Below are 14913 nucleotides of genomic sequence, written 5' to 3'. Positions count from 1 at the left end.
CCCTGAATCTAACCCAAAAACCCGCTACGGGAGAGCAGCGAACAGCTGGGTTGTGAGTCAAGACAGCAGAACAACACAGGGGAAAACTCCCGTAAATGTTCATTTCTCCCATTTCTGTAAACCCAAGGCTTTAACTCGCTCGCAGAGGAGTTTGTCCGAACAAACGGGGCGCAGAAGGCAGCAGGGCATTCCCAGTGGGAGCAGGCTGGTCCGGGCTGCCAGGCATCGCCCCCTCGGAGCAGCGGTTGCAGAACACGCTCTCGCCCCCCAGCTGAAGGGTGCATCCACATAAAATCGGCACTTTCTGAGCGGCTACAGCGCCTGGGCTGGATTGAGAGACCCACAAATCACCTCTCCCACCGGTCCCACCGCCGTAGGCAGCCTCGCCAGGAGAACATGAAAGGAGTCCACTGTAATATGCCCGGTAACAAGCCTGAATCAGCTTTTAACGGAACCCCCACATCTCCAGGCTCAGCGCCTTTCAGAAAAATCCTTCATTCAAGACCATCTGAGAAGCGGTTGTTTTCTCCAGCCCCACCACGAACAGAGGCAGCCCAGGTTCATCCTTCTCCAGCGGTTGCCAACATCTTGAATAGACATTAAATCCCAGGAAGCTGAAGAGCAAGTCCCGGAAATTAAACAAAAAAAATATGCTTTTGTTTCACATTTACGCATAAATGGGAATATATAGTTTTAATTACTGAAGGCCATTTACTGAGGGACCACCTGCCACGCAAAGCATTATCCCATCCGTATCTCCTTCCAGCGATTTCTGGATTGCCAGGGAGCCAAAGCAAGGTGCCAACGTGACGGCGAAGCATCATGAGCAGTGGGGAGGAGGACGGGGAGCAACCGAGCCAAGAGAAGAGGGCCTGTGGCCCCAGCCACCATCTCTTCTTTGTGCTTTTTCATCCCCTTGCATTGGCAGGGTGGAAAAACAGCCTTTGATGAATAACTCGGCGTGAGGCATTTTTCCACCCATCAGCGTGTCCTCCTACAGAAATGTTCTGCGATGATGACTGCCTTTAAATCACACTGGAAGGCCCTCCCAGCAGGGGTAATTTATGAGGACTTTAACACCCTGCTAGTTCACCGAGTGCTCCGAATGTCGGAAAAAAGTTGGTGCGATGTAGGCCAACGGGCAATGGGAATGTTAGAATTAGCAGGTCCTGTTTCCAAGGATCCTCCCCGGTTTAAGGGACTCAGGGAAGTGGTTTGCTTTGCCCTGCTTTCTTTATGAAGTCAGGTCAAAATAGGAAGGGAGGTGCCAGCAGCTGAGGGCTGGGAGACCTCTTCAACAGCTTCACCTTACCTCAAAAATTCATGCTACAATTTCAACAGGGAGGCAACGGGGCCCCCAGATCTGTTAAGACCACGTGAAACATGTTCGGAGAGCTACTGCACTGATTTTATATACTTAAATATACATGATATTTTATTCCTTAGCAGGAAAACCAGAAAAAAGATGGAGGATGGAGAATGATGCTTTTCAGACACTTTCCCCTCTTGCTTTTCTAACTTACACTTCTACTACACTGTGCAAATAATGATTTTTAATTCCTGTTTCCCTTGGGATGCACCAGCTTTAGGAAGAGAGTGCTTTGCCAGAAACCGCATCAGTCTCCTAAAACAATCAACTTTGGGGGAAAAAGAAAATTAAAAAAAAAGCCCTAAGGGTTTGCAAAGAGCCCTAAGGACCAGCTCACCGACCGAAAGCCCTGCGCTCCCTCCCCACTCTCCTGCAGGACTTTCCAAGCCCTGGGAAGGACGTATGGATTGCCCTTGTGCAATCTCCCATTGCCCATCCATCACCGCACCTGACGGCAGAGACTGACGTTCCGGAATCTTGCAGAGCCCCGGGACCCTCTCCCTTGCTTTAACCCCTCGATGCCTGCCCAAGCAGCACAGGTCACCTTCACATCTCCACGCCAGGAGACATGAAGCCTCCTGACTGCCCTGGAAATAAATGAAACCCAAAGTTTCCCGCTAGCGAGCAAAGCACGAGGCTGCGGTCATACAATACGTTTTCCTAACAAGAGCTTGCGGGCCAAAGTCCCCTCCTGCCTATTAACGAAATTGCCGTTTAATTCCCGATAAAAAAAATCCTGCTCTTAAAGAGCCAAAGGATTCCCCACGCCCCAGGCGATGCGCAGCAGCAGCAAACGTGAAAACACACTGCCGTCTGCAGGCCTGATCCTGCCGGGAGCACCGGGGCCCTCCGATTTCCACCGGGAAAATCAATCTCTGTTAGACCAGAGAGTTCCCCTAAATGAAAAGCCTTATCTAGAACAGGTCGTGTTATACAACAAGTCACTCGCTTTGCCTGGGAAATGAAAGATGATGAGGCAGAGTCCCCGGTACAGAGGCTATCTCCATAAATCTGCCAAAAAGGAGCCGTGGATTACTTTGCTGGATTAATTATCTGTCCTTCAAACAGAGCCCTGACCTCAGCGGCTGAACATCTCCAACCTGTCAAAGCAGCCAGGGAGCCGGGGAGGGAGGGCTTTTGCGGGGCACCAGCCACCTGTGCCCTTCTTTTTTCCTGGGAAAAGCCATAGGAACACCCGATGGAACGACGGGAGCCCCAGCACCGACCAGCCTGGATCGCCGAAATCTCAATTTGGATTTCTTTTTCAAATGGCCCTTTGCACAGTGGCGACCCCGCTCCTCGCAAAGTGCAGGGCAAAGAAAAGTGCGTGTTTTCACGGGGTTAAAATACTCAGATTGGAAGGAAGGGGGAGAAAAAACTGAATGGTTTTTCCCTTATAAGATATGGAAATGATTCCCGGTGCCAGCAGGCAGGCTTGGCTGGGCGGGACAAGTAGCCAAAGCCAAGACACGGCTAGACCAGCGCTCCTCCATCGTTTCAGGCTTAACAGCTTTGTAAGCCGGCGGCATAAAGTTAGATCTTAAGTCTTATTTTCTGCGGTTATGGTTAATCTTTTAGTTTTATTGTTTTCCTGTCACGGGAGGACCTTGTGCTGGAGAGAGCCGTATAAATAAGAGCTGCTGCAGTATATCCCGAGGCGCAGCTACCCGAGGGCTGGAGCTCAATAGGACCCTGGCAATTCCAAATTAATTTTTACACCCCGCCTCCAAATCATACCAATGCTTTAGATATTAATCCCAAAGAAGTGATGAACGGCTGGGCTGCTGTTCAGCTTTCCCGCTGCTGTATATTTAACCCCAGCTGGTAAAATCAGAACTGGGATAACCGGGGAGAGGCATCACCTATCCCTGCCGGGAAATGGGACCAGCGTCACCGCCACCTCGCCTCGTGCAAGCAAGCAGAAAAGCCAGGGCTAATTACTACCTCCACCGACCATCTTCACTTTTGCTTGCGGTCAGTTTCTAATTTAATTTGCTTCCCCATTCCCATATGTTAGGCCATTTTTCTGCAAAACTGCCATAAAAATTCACCAGCTCAGGCACAAAATCTGCTCGCTGACCTTTAGCATCGTGACTGAGGATAATGACAAGTTAATTAGGCTTTACCTGCCTGCCAAAAAAAAAAATAAAGAAGTCACTTGCCTTGGGTGAGCAGGATTTTGGAGGCCCGCTAGCGGCTGGTTCCCCTGTCTGGACTCTCAGACATCAGAAGGTGACATCTTCTTTTAAAAGCAAGAGGCAAATCATGGAAAGTATAAGAGGCTGCCTTGGCAGAGCAGGGGAGGCTCCTACTGACTTCAGAAAAAATGTTGTTTGCCCCACGACCACGTTTTCTTTAAGATTTGCCCTCCGCCACACACCTTGGCCGCAAGCTGGCAGCCGGACGGAGCTGGCAAACTCTGGCTCTGGCAGCGAATTCAACTCAAAGTGGAAGCAGAGCATCCTGAAGCCTGGCTTCAGGGATTTTGGAAACATTTGCCTTCAGCTGAAGGCAGAGAGAGGACGGGGAGGAGGCGATATCGGGTGCCTGCAGTCGTCCCTCGGTCTGTCCACCGGCTGATCCTTCCCAGCAGCACCGCTCTGCGAGGTGCTGGTGCCGACGGGAGGAGGACTCCTGGCCAGTTACAAAACCACTCTGCAATTCTCATGTTTGGGAGGAGGGGGGGGAATAAATAAAAAAATGCAAAGCAGTTTAATCACTCTTTGATGTGTTCTGCCTGATTCTCAGATACGAGAGCTGCCCCCCGCCAGGCGGGACCGGGGGCAGGGATTAAGCTCTTGGCGTACGCAAGCAGAGGCGAGGATGTTTGCACTGATCTGCCTGCCTGTCACTCTGCAAACCCGCTGCCACCAGGCTCCTGGAGCACGCCTGGCTCCCTTCCACCATCCCTCCGCCCGGCCCTAACGGCCAGGCTACCCCGGCACTGAGTGGGGGACACTCCCAAAGGGACGTCGTGGCTATTTCGTAGGAAAACCAAAGACAGGCGTGAAAATAAGGGGCAATGGTTTTAAACTAAACCAGGGTAGGTTTAGACTAGATATAAGGAAGAAATTCTTTACAATGAGGGTGATAAAACACTGGAACAGGTTGCCCAGAGAGGGGGTGGAAGCCCCATCCCTGGGAACATTCCAGGCCAGGTTGGATGGGGCTGTGAGCAACCTGATGTGGTTCAAGGTGTCCCTGCTCCCTGCAGGGGGGTTGGGCTAGGTGACCTCTAGGGGTCCCTTCCAACCCCAAACATTCTATGATTCTATGAAATAAGAGCACGCACAAACACTCCAGGTAAAAATCCAGGCTCCAAGGTTTTGTTGCCTTGGTTCGATAGAGCAGCCGTGACCGCCCGATGAGCAGAAAGCCTGACGTTGACCATGAGCAGATGGGTGCATCCAGCAAATTAACCCTCTATGGACTGCACGGCTGTTTCTGTAGGCTTGAGCCATCAAAATAAAGGCTCTTGGAAACCCAGAGCTCTTTGCATCGCACTGGTGCTGACAAGGGAAAATTAGATACCTACAGAATACTGGGTCAGAAAAACGGTCCCTGGCCATCAGCAGATGCCCGAAGGAGGGTATAGGAACAGGACAAGGGTGATTTCCCAGCTTTCAGGCTTTGAGCTGGGTGAGGATTCTGTACGCCAAAGGCTTTTTGCATCCTCACCGTAGTTCAGCAGCAGCTGTAAAAATAGTTTGAGGTTTCACTCCAGTCTCCAGCAGAAAAGGGCTCGAATCAGCCGAAAGAAAGTCCCTTTGGCCAGTCGATACATGCAATCTGGGGGAATCTCTCATTTAATTCATGCCGGGGGAACATTAGAATAAATTGCAGAGGGAATTAGAGGAATAAATAATCCTCGCATCTTCAAAGGCAGGCTGACCTGGATATACTTGCAGTCAGGCTCAGCGGACTTGAAAGTCAGGGTGAAATCACCTTGACCCCAGAGGTTGATTAACAGAGCGTTTGAAACGGCCAGGCTTTGAGGGAGAGAAACTGGGAGATCATTTCCACACGTGGAGCTCCAAGGAGCTCCAGCCAGCACCCGAAGCACGTGGCCCAGCGGGGAGAGGAGGCACTGTTACCATTTCTTGCCGTGAAGATCCCTACCCTCCACCCCAAAAACCAATGCCAGAAATAGGGTTACAACCCAGAGCCACCAAGCTGGTCCCCCACTCCTGGGTTAACCTGAGTAGTCTGTGTCCCCTCGCCATGACACAGCCCCACCGAAGCAGCATCTGAGTGCAGCCCAGCAAGCATCATCGTCTGCCTTGGATGTGGCAGAGGCTCGCTGACCTCAAGGCATCTTAAATGAGACGGGTCCAGCCCCCCTAGATTCGCCTTTCCAACACTCAGCTAATGTTTTATCTGGAAATGCCTGCCCAGCCTGCCCTGCCCCTGGCTCCTTTGCCATCAGAAGGGGTTGACAAAAGAGATTTGGGCTTGTGGGGCTGCAAGGAGGGTCTCCCGAAAACCAACAGCAAGGCGAGTAGAGTTCAGCACCAGACACCTCAGGCAGACCTTTCTTTGAAAATTAGTTCTCTTATAACCTGAAACAGTCCTTTTTACTTTCACAGCCCGTCAAACCAACCTGGTAGACCTTCCCCCAGAGGAAGGTCCCCAAGCTACGGTCCCCCAAGGAGCCAAGCATTGCCCAGGGACAGCAGTTTCAGCAAGCTAGAAGGGTTCCTTGGGCCTCAGCGCCAGTCTGCGAGGGCAGGATTAATCCACCTGCCTGCCAGAAGGCAGAAACCCTCCACCGCTTTATAATTAAGGTTCATTCTCTAGCCCTGCACCTCACGGGTCCAGCCCCCTGCCTCCCAGCTTGCGAAGCTCCGGCAATGCGTTGGGAAGCCAGCCCTCGGCACGGAGGCTTTCAGGAGACACCGCGGAAACCGCCAGGAGCCGTCCAGCCCCTAATCAGTCCCATTCTCTCCCTAAACAATAACCACCGCGTCGCCAACGAGAGTTCTACGCCCAGCTCCTCGCAGGTCTCCTTCGTGACGTTGTGTGAAGCGGAGCAGTTTGCGGCCCGTCATTAGGGCTGAAGGGTTTTGCTATGAGATACCGTCAAATTTGGCAGAAATAACATCCGCTGGCTCGAGGAAAGGGAGATGCCATGGAGCAACGCGCTCTGATAAGCACCAAAGGCAAGGCAAGCTTTTCAGAGGAGTAAAAGCTTTCAGTTGTAGCAGTAGGCTGCGGTAATTAGCAATGACAAATCAAAAGAGCAAGCAGTACAGTCGAGGAGAAGCTGAGCCAAAAAATGATTTCTCAGGCACGGGATGTGCAAAGGCTTATTGCAGGGCTAGCTCCTCCGACCCCACGGGGCTCCCCGCCACATCCCCCGGCCCGTGACTTACCCGAGACGATGGGGTAGCCGCTGCCCCGGGGACGGCCCTTGTCCTGGTCGATCGCCGTTATCATCCGCACGGTGGTACCCTGGGGACGGAGAGATGTGTTATGGCCAAGCGCTGCTGGGGTTCCCGGAGCACCCCGCCAAGGCATTGCACCTCACACTGTGGGCCACGTGCTTAGGAAAAAACCTGTCCAAGGACAAGGTGAGATATAGAAAAGTCCTGACCCTGCTTCTCAGGGCAGTTCAGGCTCACCGCTCATCACTCCTGTGCAAGCTGCAAAACTCCATTAACCCACCCCAGGCTGTAGCCGGCGATGCGGAGGGCAGGACCAGCGTGTCTTCTCACTGAACCACCAAGCAGGCTGAGCTTGACCATGCCGTAGGTCATGGCAAGCGTCCGTAGGGACTGGAGAGAGCACCCCCAGGCTCACTCCCCACACTGCTCGTCCCCTGCCCAGAAGAGGAGGATTTGAAGCAAGGGCAGTGTGGTAAGCACAGCTGCCAGGGCTTGAGGAAGAGGAGGAAGGGGGAACTGAAGGTGACCAAGCCAGGGCGTGCCTCTGCACAGCATCACCGCCGCACAGGCTCTGGCTCCCAGGCAAAAGCAAACACTCCTCTGCCATGGAGACTTTCACTCTGCAGTCCCTTGAGAACCAAAGGCAATAATTCCCTCCCACCACGACCTTCAGCAGTTTTATCTCCCACTGGCTTCCCAATTTCAATGGGTCCTCGTCTACCCCTGCGTTCTTCAAACGAGGCACCCCAGGCGATGAGGGATGCTCACGCTAGCCATCGGCATCCAGCCGCATAACTCACTAAGTGAGCTGCAGAGATTTTCATTGAAACCTTTGAGGAGGAGGAGGAGGGTTGGACAGATGCTGAGAACAGGGGCTTGCCCACAGGCAAGAGCATCTGCAGCTACCATCTCACCCCCTTCATCCTCCACCCTGCAGGACAGACCTGTTTCTTATAGCCCAGCAGAAAGGTCCACGAGGCCAAGAGGCCACCCAAACCAATGAAGAACATAAAAGTGACCCCAGATTCTTGTTTCCTTCTTTAAATAAAAACATCACATGCTTATGTCAACTCCAGAAGCTGTACTTCCCCCGCCGCACTGCAGTGAGCCCATGCGAATACAAACACACGCACATGCCCGTAATTAATGTAGTGTGAAAAAATTTACAACTCAGCTGTTCTTGTTTTCATTGGTTTATTAACAGTGGGAAAAGGAGCAATTTTAATTTTTTTTTTTTTTTTCCCCCTCCAAGGAAATGTCAACAGAGGCGTTTGCATATCTAACGAGGGAGCGTAGCAGGCCGGCAGCATTGCGTTTGCCCTGCAATCCATCAGTTGAAGGCCAAAGGCAAAGCTGCTGCAGAAGCATCACTGGTGGAAAGCGGGGACCTGCCATCTTCCCTGGCTTTCAGAGCCGTGCCCCTGCGGGCTCAACGGGGATGCTTTGCCGCTGCTGGCCGTAAAGAAAGCTCCCAGGGCCAGGCAGGCTGCCCCTTCCCTGATCTCTGGGGGCATTTCAATGGACTCCTTAAGTAAATCCACATTATTAACTGAGAACATTAGCCATAAATCCCAGGTCACTGGCCTTTGAGCAGCACTCGGCTGGTGAGGCTCAGCAGCCGCCGGAGAGCCTGTAAATCACCGACAATAACTGTCCTTTCCAAAGGAGCAAGGATAGCTAAAAAGCACAAGAGAAGTGGGAAAGGAGCAGCTGGCAAAGCAGAACAAGGGACGTGGAAAGGAGAGCAAGGCAAAGCAGAGGAAGAAAGGAGAGGCATGCAATCCAGCACGCTCTCCCCAGCATATTCTGCTTTAATCTGCCGTCCCCATGGGGCAAGCATGAGCCCCCCCCCTCCGCTCCCCGGCGAAGCGGGAGCTCCTCCGTGGCAGGGGCGGTGGGTGAAGGCACTTGGCCCATCTGACAGCTCGCCCGTCGCCTGTCAGAAAGCGAGGGAGCAGCGCAGAATGATAAGTGTCACCGGCCGTGCGGCACATTTCAAAGGGAAGGCAGCTGCGGGAGAAGGCAGGGCTCCTGCGATGGCCAAAGAATAGCAATCGGGGCCGCCCCATCTGCGGGAAAGGTCCCTCCCGCAGGAGCCAAGGGGAAGGGCTGTTGGGAGAGATAAAGGGATGAGCTCAGATGGTGCAGTCGGGAAAGTTTGGGAGGGGAGGAGGGGGAAATCTCGTTCGGGTATCTCAGCAGCACGTGCCATCAAGATGTCCATAGGAAAGAGATTATCCAGACATCTGATATGAATGAGGGCTGATAGAGAGCACGCTAAGGGTCACCTGGTCCTTGGCAAGCCCATGATGATTGCTTTCACGCTGCTGTTTTCTGAGGCTGGGTCTCCCCCTGTTCTTCTTGCAGCCCTGCATGTCTCCTGCTTCTCCACAAGCCCCTTCGCCAGCCCATCAACCTCACCAGTGGCCGAGAAACACGTGCTGGAGCAGGGCTGAGCTCCCAACTGTTCCTGGACACCATCTCCTGGAGCCATGGCAAGGTCCTGCCCACCCCTTCGCGTCCCTCCTGTTTTCTATCCTTCCTGTCAGCTCCTTCGCAAGACTCTTCCAATATCCATCCACAAGACTGGCAGATCCCAGCTCCTGGGAGTGGAGGATCCCTCCCCAAGCATCCACACAGTGTTTAGGCTCAATCTCGGTGCTTCTGGGGAAGGGGCTAAACAAGTGCCACAGGACAGGCATAACGGTTATCCACATAGCTGGTGGCAACTACTGGGTTTGTAGCGAGAGATAACGATGGATGAATACAGCCTCAGAGCACAATCGCTCAGCATGGTCAACAGGCAGGAGTATTCTCATTCAGCATGTGTCTGAGCGAGATGGGGAGATGCAAAACGTGACGCTACACACCGGCTACTCTCATCTTTTAATACCTGTGATGATGGTGAAGCATCTTCCTCACCATACCAGCAGAGATAACTAACCAGAGAGCAGAGACTAGGAATGGGAAAACACCCCAAACCAAACCAAACCGCTGATTGCAGCCATCCCTCCATGGCAAAGATTGACCTCTCACCAACCACATTGCAACAATTTCTAATTTCCCTTCCAAAATCCCGCCAGACCACCTAGATAACTTTTGCTATCTAGGTCTTGGCCCAGCAAGGGCAGGAGATGCTCTGCTCTGGCTCCCACAGGCAGCCAGCTGCACCCCCTAAATTGGAGGGCACCCTCTCACCATCTCTAGCCAAACACATCTGTCAAGGCTTCCACTTACTCATGGAACCCCCAAGCTGACTTCCAGCACCAACAGCTCTGCCCAGGGCTTCCCCTGTGTATTTGTGGTGTCAACCCGCACCTCTTGGAAACTCCCAAATATTCGTGACATTTCTTAAAGCAAGCAACAACTCGCCTGCCTACCACAGGCAATGGTGGCCACAAGGAAAGGATGCGGTTGGTGGGTATAGACCGAAGCACCAGAACAGAATAACTCTCTCCCTCTGGGGAAGGAGGAAGAAGGTTTAGAAAAGTAATAATCTGGAAAAGCCTATGCTTAAAAAAAAAGGCAAAGAAAATAAAGAATGGCACGTTATCCAAACAAAATCTGAGGGTTTCTTGAAGAGGGGCAGGGGTAAATCAATCCTTTTTTAATAAAACCCTGAGCTTTTAATAAAGTGTTCACACTGATGGGCTGGAAATATTGTAAGAAAGAATTAACTCGGAGCTATTGAGACTCTAGGGCAAAAATAGCGCTGATTCTACATTATTTCTTTAACCCAAGGAGTTTCTGAAGAGGAGGGGGATGGTGCCGAAGAATTAAAACTGTTTTAATGATATCTGACACATACCTGTACCATGCTATTGGAAGGGAATACAACTGCTGGTCTCGGGACCAAGCACCAGTGGGGCTTCTCCCCCCCCTCCTGCCTTTGCGCAGCTTCCTGCGGGACAAAGCAGACCTTCATAGGCCTCAGCTCGTCTCTTTGTGTGTGGATTCCTCCTCTTTCACCCCCAAAGTGAAGCTGCGGTGCTGCCTGGACTGTGCACCAAGTGAGGTCCAACAGCAGGGGCTCCTCAGACCTGCAAGGGGAAACGGCCCCTCTCCTCCAGCCCCTATTAACTCATCTGGAGAACATCAACGATTCTGTCCAGTCTACAGCCACCGTGAGAGTGGACACCCAAAGAGACTCTGGGGATGAAAAATACGTGGCCAAGCTTTGCCCCAGGAGAGACATCTAAGGAATGTTGGGATGATAAACAGCATCAAGAAAGAAAATACAACACCCCCAGGAACAGCAAAGCCTCTCCCTACTGCGTCCTCTTCCTTTGCCCGATAAGAAATTTCTTTCTTCTCAGTATCCGAATAAGCACGTGCCCAAACCGCTTCTAAATTATGCTACCAGATCCCGGCCTGAGCAAAATAAGAGCTATAACAGCACTTCTCTCCTCTCTCGTGCCCCTCCACCCCTTTTTCTTCCTCCTCCTCTTCTTCTTCTTCTCTTACAGGATTAGGGACTTGAAAGGCAAAGCGCAGCCCAGCGGGCCGGCAGGAGGAGGGGGGGGAGCGCTTCAGAAAGCTGCCACGGCAAAAAAAAAAAAAAAAAAGAAAAAGAAAAAAAAAATCCTATTTCTCACTTCTTAATTCCAGTCAATTCCAGTCAAAGGGCTGATAGAGATCTGTTTGCGGTAATTTGCTGCAGTTTATCCACTCCTTTCACCTTCTATCGGCTCTTCACTGACGGGCTGCCTGACATGCTGTTACTCGAGTGAGGAAATTAAAATTTGATGCAATAATCCCAAATAAGAAGGATTTTATTAGGTAATGTATACACTTTAGATGAGGTATTCTCGCCTGATACATTGATAGAGGGACACAGACATGCTGTGCACCACAGATAAAAAGAGAGGCAAGAGAGACGGGGAGCGGGCACGTGGTGCCGCGGCAAGTCTCTGCTCTTTGGGGCTGGGATGAGATGTCTCGAGCACATTTTGACCTGCCGAGCCCAATGGCAGGGCACACATCACCCAGAAACGTGCTGCAGCCTGTTGGCTTCACTTGGAAGCCTGGTTTTGGACAGAAGTTGGCCCAGCCCAGGCTCCTCACCCAAATTTGCTGTTATTCTTTGGGTAACCGAGCCATTCTGCAGGGTGACAGTTTCCATTCTGCACCACGGCTGGTTCCCTCAGGTGGTGGGGCAGAGCTGATGAGAAGACTTCCCATGGAGAGATGAAAACGCTCACGTTAAACCCCAGGCTTGCCATAGCAAACCACCTCCTTGTTTCAGGAGCGGAAATTTCTCCCATGAGAAATCTTTTGGTTTCAATTTTGGCTTTGGGTTCAAACCAGAGAGCAATGCCACTCAAAAAACTGCCCACAGTCAACAGTTGTCGTCTTCTTCACCATGTCTCTGGTGGCACCTCTCCGTCTTGGATATCTCAATGCCTTTGGAGATGTTGCATGGAGCCAAGAGAAATTAAAATCTCTAAACCAGTCAGAACACTACTAACAGTTTGAGCACTCCTCCTCCACTCATTCCCTATTTCAGGTCACTCTGATTATTCGCTGCTTTGCCTACTGCAAGCAGCGTATGCTCTGGGAATAACTGTGACTGGTGTTGTCAACACAAAGAGATCGTTGAGCTCCAGCCTTAATGTGTGTCATTAATTGGGGAGAGAGCCCCTTCCCTAGAATCATAGAATCATAGAATGTTTAGGGTTGGAAGGGACCACTAGTGGTCATCTAGTCCAACCCCCCTGCAGTGAGCAGGGACACTGCTAACTAGATCAGATTGCTCAGAGCCCCATCCAACCTGGCCTTGAATGTTTCCAGGTCACTCCATGAAAGTGGTGCAGTCTCTAGTTTTTGATATTTTTTTTGATATTCACGGGATTTCCATTTCTATAATTTCATCCAAGGCTTTTCCCCCTCCAGTTAAGGGTGATCCCAGTAGTGGTTTTTTCTTCCCTTCAGCTCCTACTGCCCACCGCAGAAGCAGTCCTTAATCTCAACAGCGCTGAAACTCATTGAAACTTTCACTTCATGAAAGTAACTCATGAAGCTATTTTTTGGCCATCTTCAGGTCAGCAGACAGGTAATGTGCTGTCTGACCACAGGATTTGTGACAGGAGGACTCAGTCCTATTGATCCAGCAGTCTTCGTGCCGTCAGAGCCAGCAGGTTGCTCCAAAGTGAATAAAGGCGGCATAAACTGAAATGAGCTGGAGTTCCCCTTACCACCGCATGAACTGAGCCATCAGGCCTTTCGGATCCAGCATGCCAGAGACATTCCGGAATGCACATGGAGTATGGATGCCTACCACACCACGATTTTAAGGACAGAAGGTTTTTCCATCCGCATACAAATATATTCGCCCTAGAGACAAAGCTATGGGATGCCTCGGGAAGGTGGATGCTGCCACCAGCAAGCAGGGCTGGTGCTTGGGCTAAAGGTGCTGGGCACCCTTGCTGGGAGCAGAGCTGACAGCTCCCAAAGCCGAGGCTGCCCACCACACTCCCCGCCGTCTGCTACCGGGGACAAAAAAAAAAAAAAAAAACCCTGCTGCATTTAGAGACTGGGAGCCGTTTTCCACAAACAGCGAGTTTGCTGACAAACCCAGTTTCAGAAGAACTAAAATGATTGGATCAATTTGGCGAAACCTGGGGGAAAATGCTCAAAGTGCTGAAATGGCTGATGATTCCGGCATCTTCAAAACTGCCTCATTTCAGGAACGTTTACATTTTTCTTCAACTTTTCTATTAGAAATGGCATGCATATGTGCTGTGGGGAGGAAATGGGGTGGCTGTGTGCCGAGAACAACAGAAAACCTTTCTAAAATTTAAGAAAAAAATACTTAGGAAAAGGTTTTATTTGGGTTTCAGGCTTCCTAAACCTCCTTGCCTAGGCTCCTTTTTTTTAAAAAAAAAAAAAAAGGGAAAAATGTTTTGGAGCTGGCTTGAAACGTTTTGTTCCAGAAAGAAAAAGGTTTGCCGCTCTTTGGGTGCCATTTGAATCCCATGATTTCTCTCCCCTGCCCCAGACCTGCATTTGCACTTCAGCATGGAAACGGGGCTTCTCTTTGCACCCGAGCCACAAACGTTGGGGCAGAGCAACGCAAACCTGCGGCGGAAGGAAGGGCGGAAGGATGGAGGTCTCTGCAAAGAGGAGATTTTCCTTCCTCCAGCTCCTTTGGGATGCCTTCTGCTTTCTGTCCCATGCCCTGCTCCGTCCTCCCTCGGCCCCCGACGCGACACCGCGGGCACGCACGCCGGAACGAAGCAGCAGCCCTTACCGGGGGCGAGTTCTCATAGATGTTCGTGCTGTAGGGCAGGTTGATGAAGATGGGATCCATGTCCTGCACGTCTGTGATGGTGATTGCCAGGTTGGCCAGAGTGGACAGCGGCTTGTTTTTATCTTGGTCCTTGAGAAAACAAGGGTTTGGGAGGGGGAGAGAGAAAGGATTTCTATCAGAAAAATAGAATTATTCAACAGTATTAAGATTTTCGCTGTTGTAGCTGGATCAAAATTTCTGAATAGACCCGGTAATCACCTCTTTTTCAAGCTACCTGCAGGAATTATTGTCCGCTGTACCTCCCTCTAAGCTGAAATACAATACGCATTTCATTCCAGCATTAGCCCTTTAAAATAAAGCAAACACCGATTTAGTTTTCGTCGCATTTTGGGTGGAAAAGAAGCAACACTCTTCATATACTTCAAAATATAAATTCCCTCCCTAATGCAGATACAGCCTAGGGCACCTCCGCACTGCGAGACCCAGGTGCGGTTGCCAGCAGACTTCCAGACCAGCACATCACAGCAGAGCATCTCATATCCCCCAGCTCCGACGCCTCCGCACAGCTTGGGCTCCGTCGGCTGGAACACGACAAAACCCACCAGCTCCCTTGCTTTTCCACTGCTCTTCATAACCCTGCGGGCTGCGCTGCAGACGGAGCTTTATTCTTTTCTGTTGAGGTTTGGCAGAGGGTAGGTACACCAAGTGCTGCTCCTGGTGTCGTAGGATGCCTCGGCTCTCACACAGAAGGTAGAATCATAGAATCACGGAATCGTTTGGGTTGGAAAAGTCCTTTAAGATCACCGAGCCCAACCATTCCCCTACCCCTGCCATCCCACCCCCAAACCCTGGCCCTCAGCACTGCCTCTGCCCAGCTGTTAAATCCCCCCAGGGCTGGGGACTCGACCCCT

General features: G+C 51.4%; 1 protein-coding gene across 1 annotated transcript in view; it reads right to left on the bottom strand.

The window, feature by feature from the left end:
- CDH23 (cadherin related 23) overlaps nucleotides 1–14913 on the bottom strand; it is a gene marked incomplete at its 5' end in the record, with an annotated part of 196107 nt that overhangs the window by 126448 nt on the left and 54746 nt on the right. The window contains 2 exon segments of the mRNA XM_035892587.1: nucleotides 6742–6820; nucleotides 14003–14131. Of these exon segments, the coding sequence (XP_035748480.1) occupies nucleotides 6742–6820; nucleotides 14003–14131 (208 nt within the window).

Source organism: Egretta garzetta, unplaced genomic scaffold (assembly GCF_000687185.1).
Source record: "Egretta garzetta isolate BGI_Z169 unplaced genomic scaffold, ASM68718v1 scaffold204, whole genome shotgun sequence".
NCBI classification, from domain to species: domain Eukaryota; kingdom Metazoa; phylum Chordata; class Aves; order Pelecaniformes; family Ardeidae; genus Egretta; species Egretta garzetta.
The sequence above is the reverse complement of the archived record's forward strand: the minus strand, read 5'-3'. Positions and strand labels throughout refer to the sequence as shown.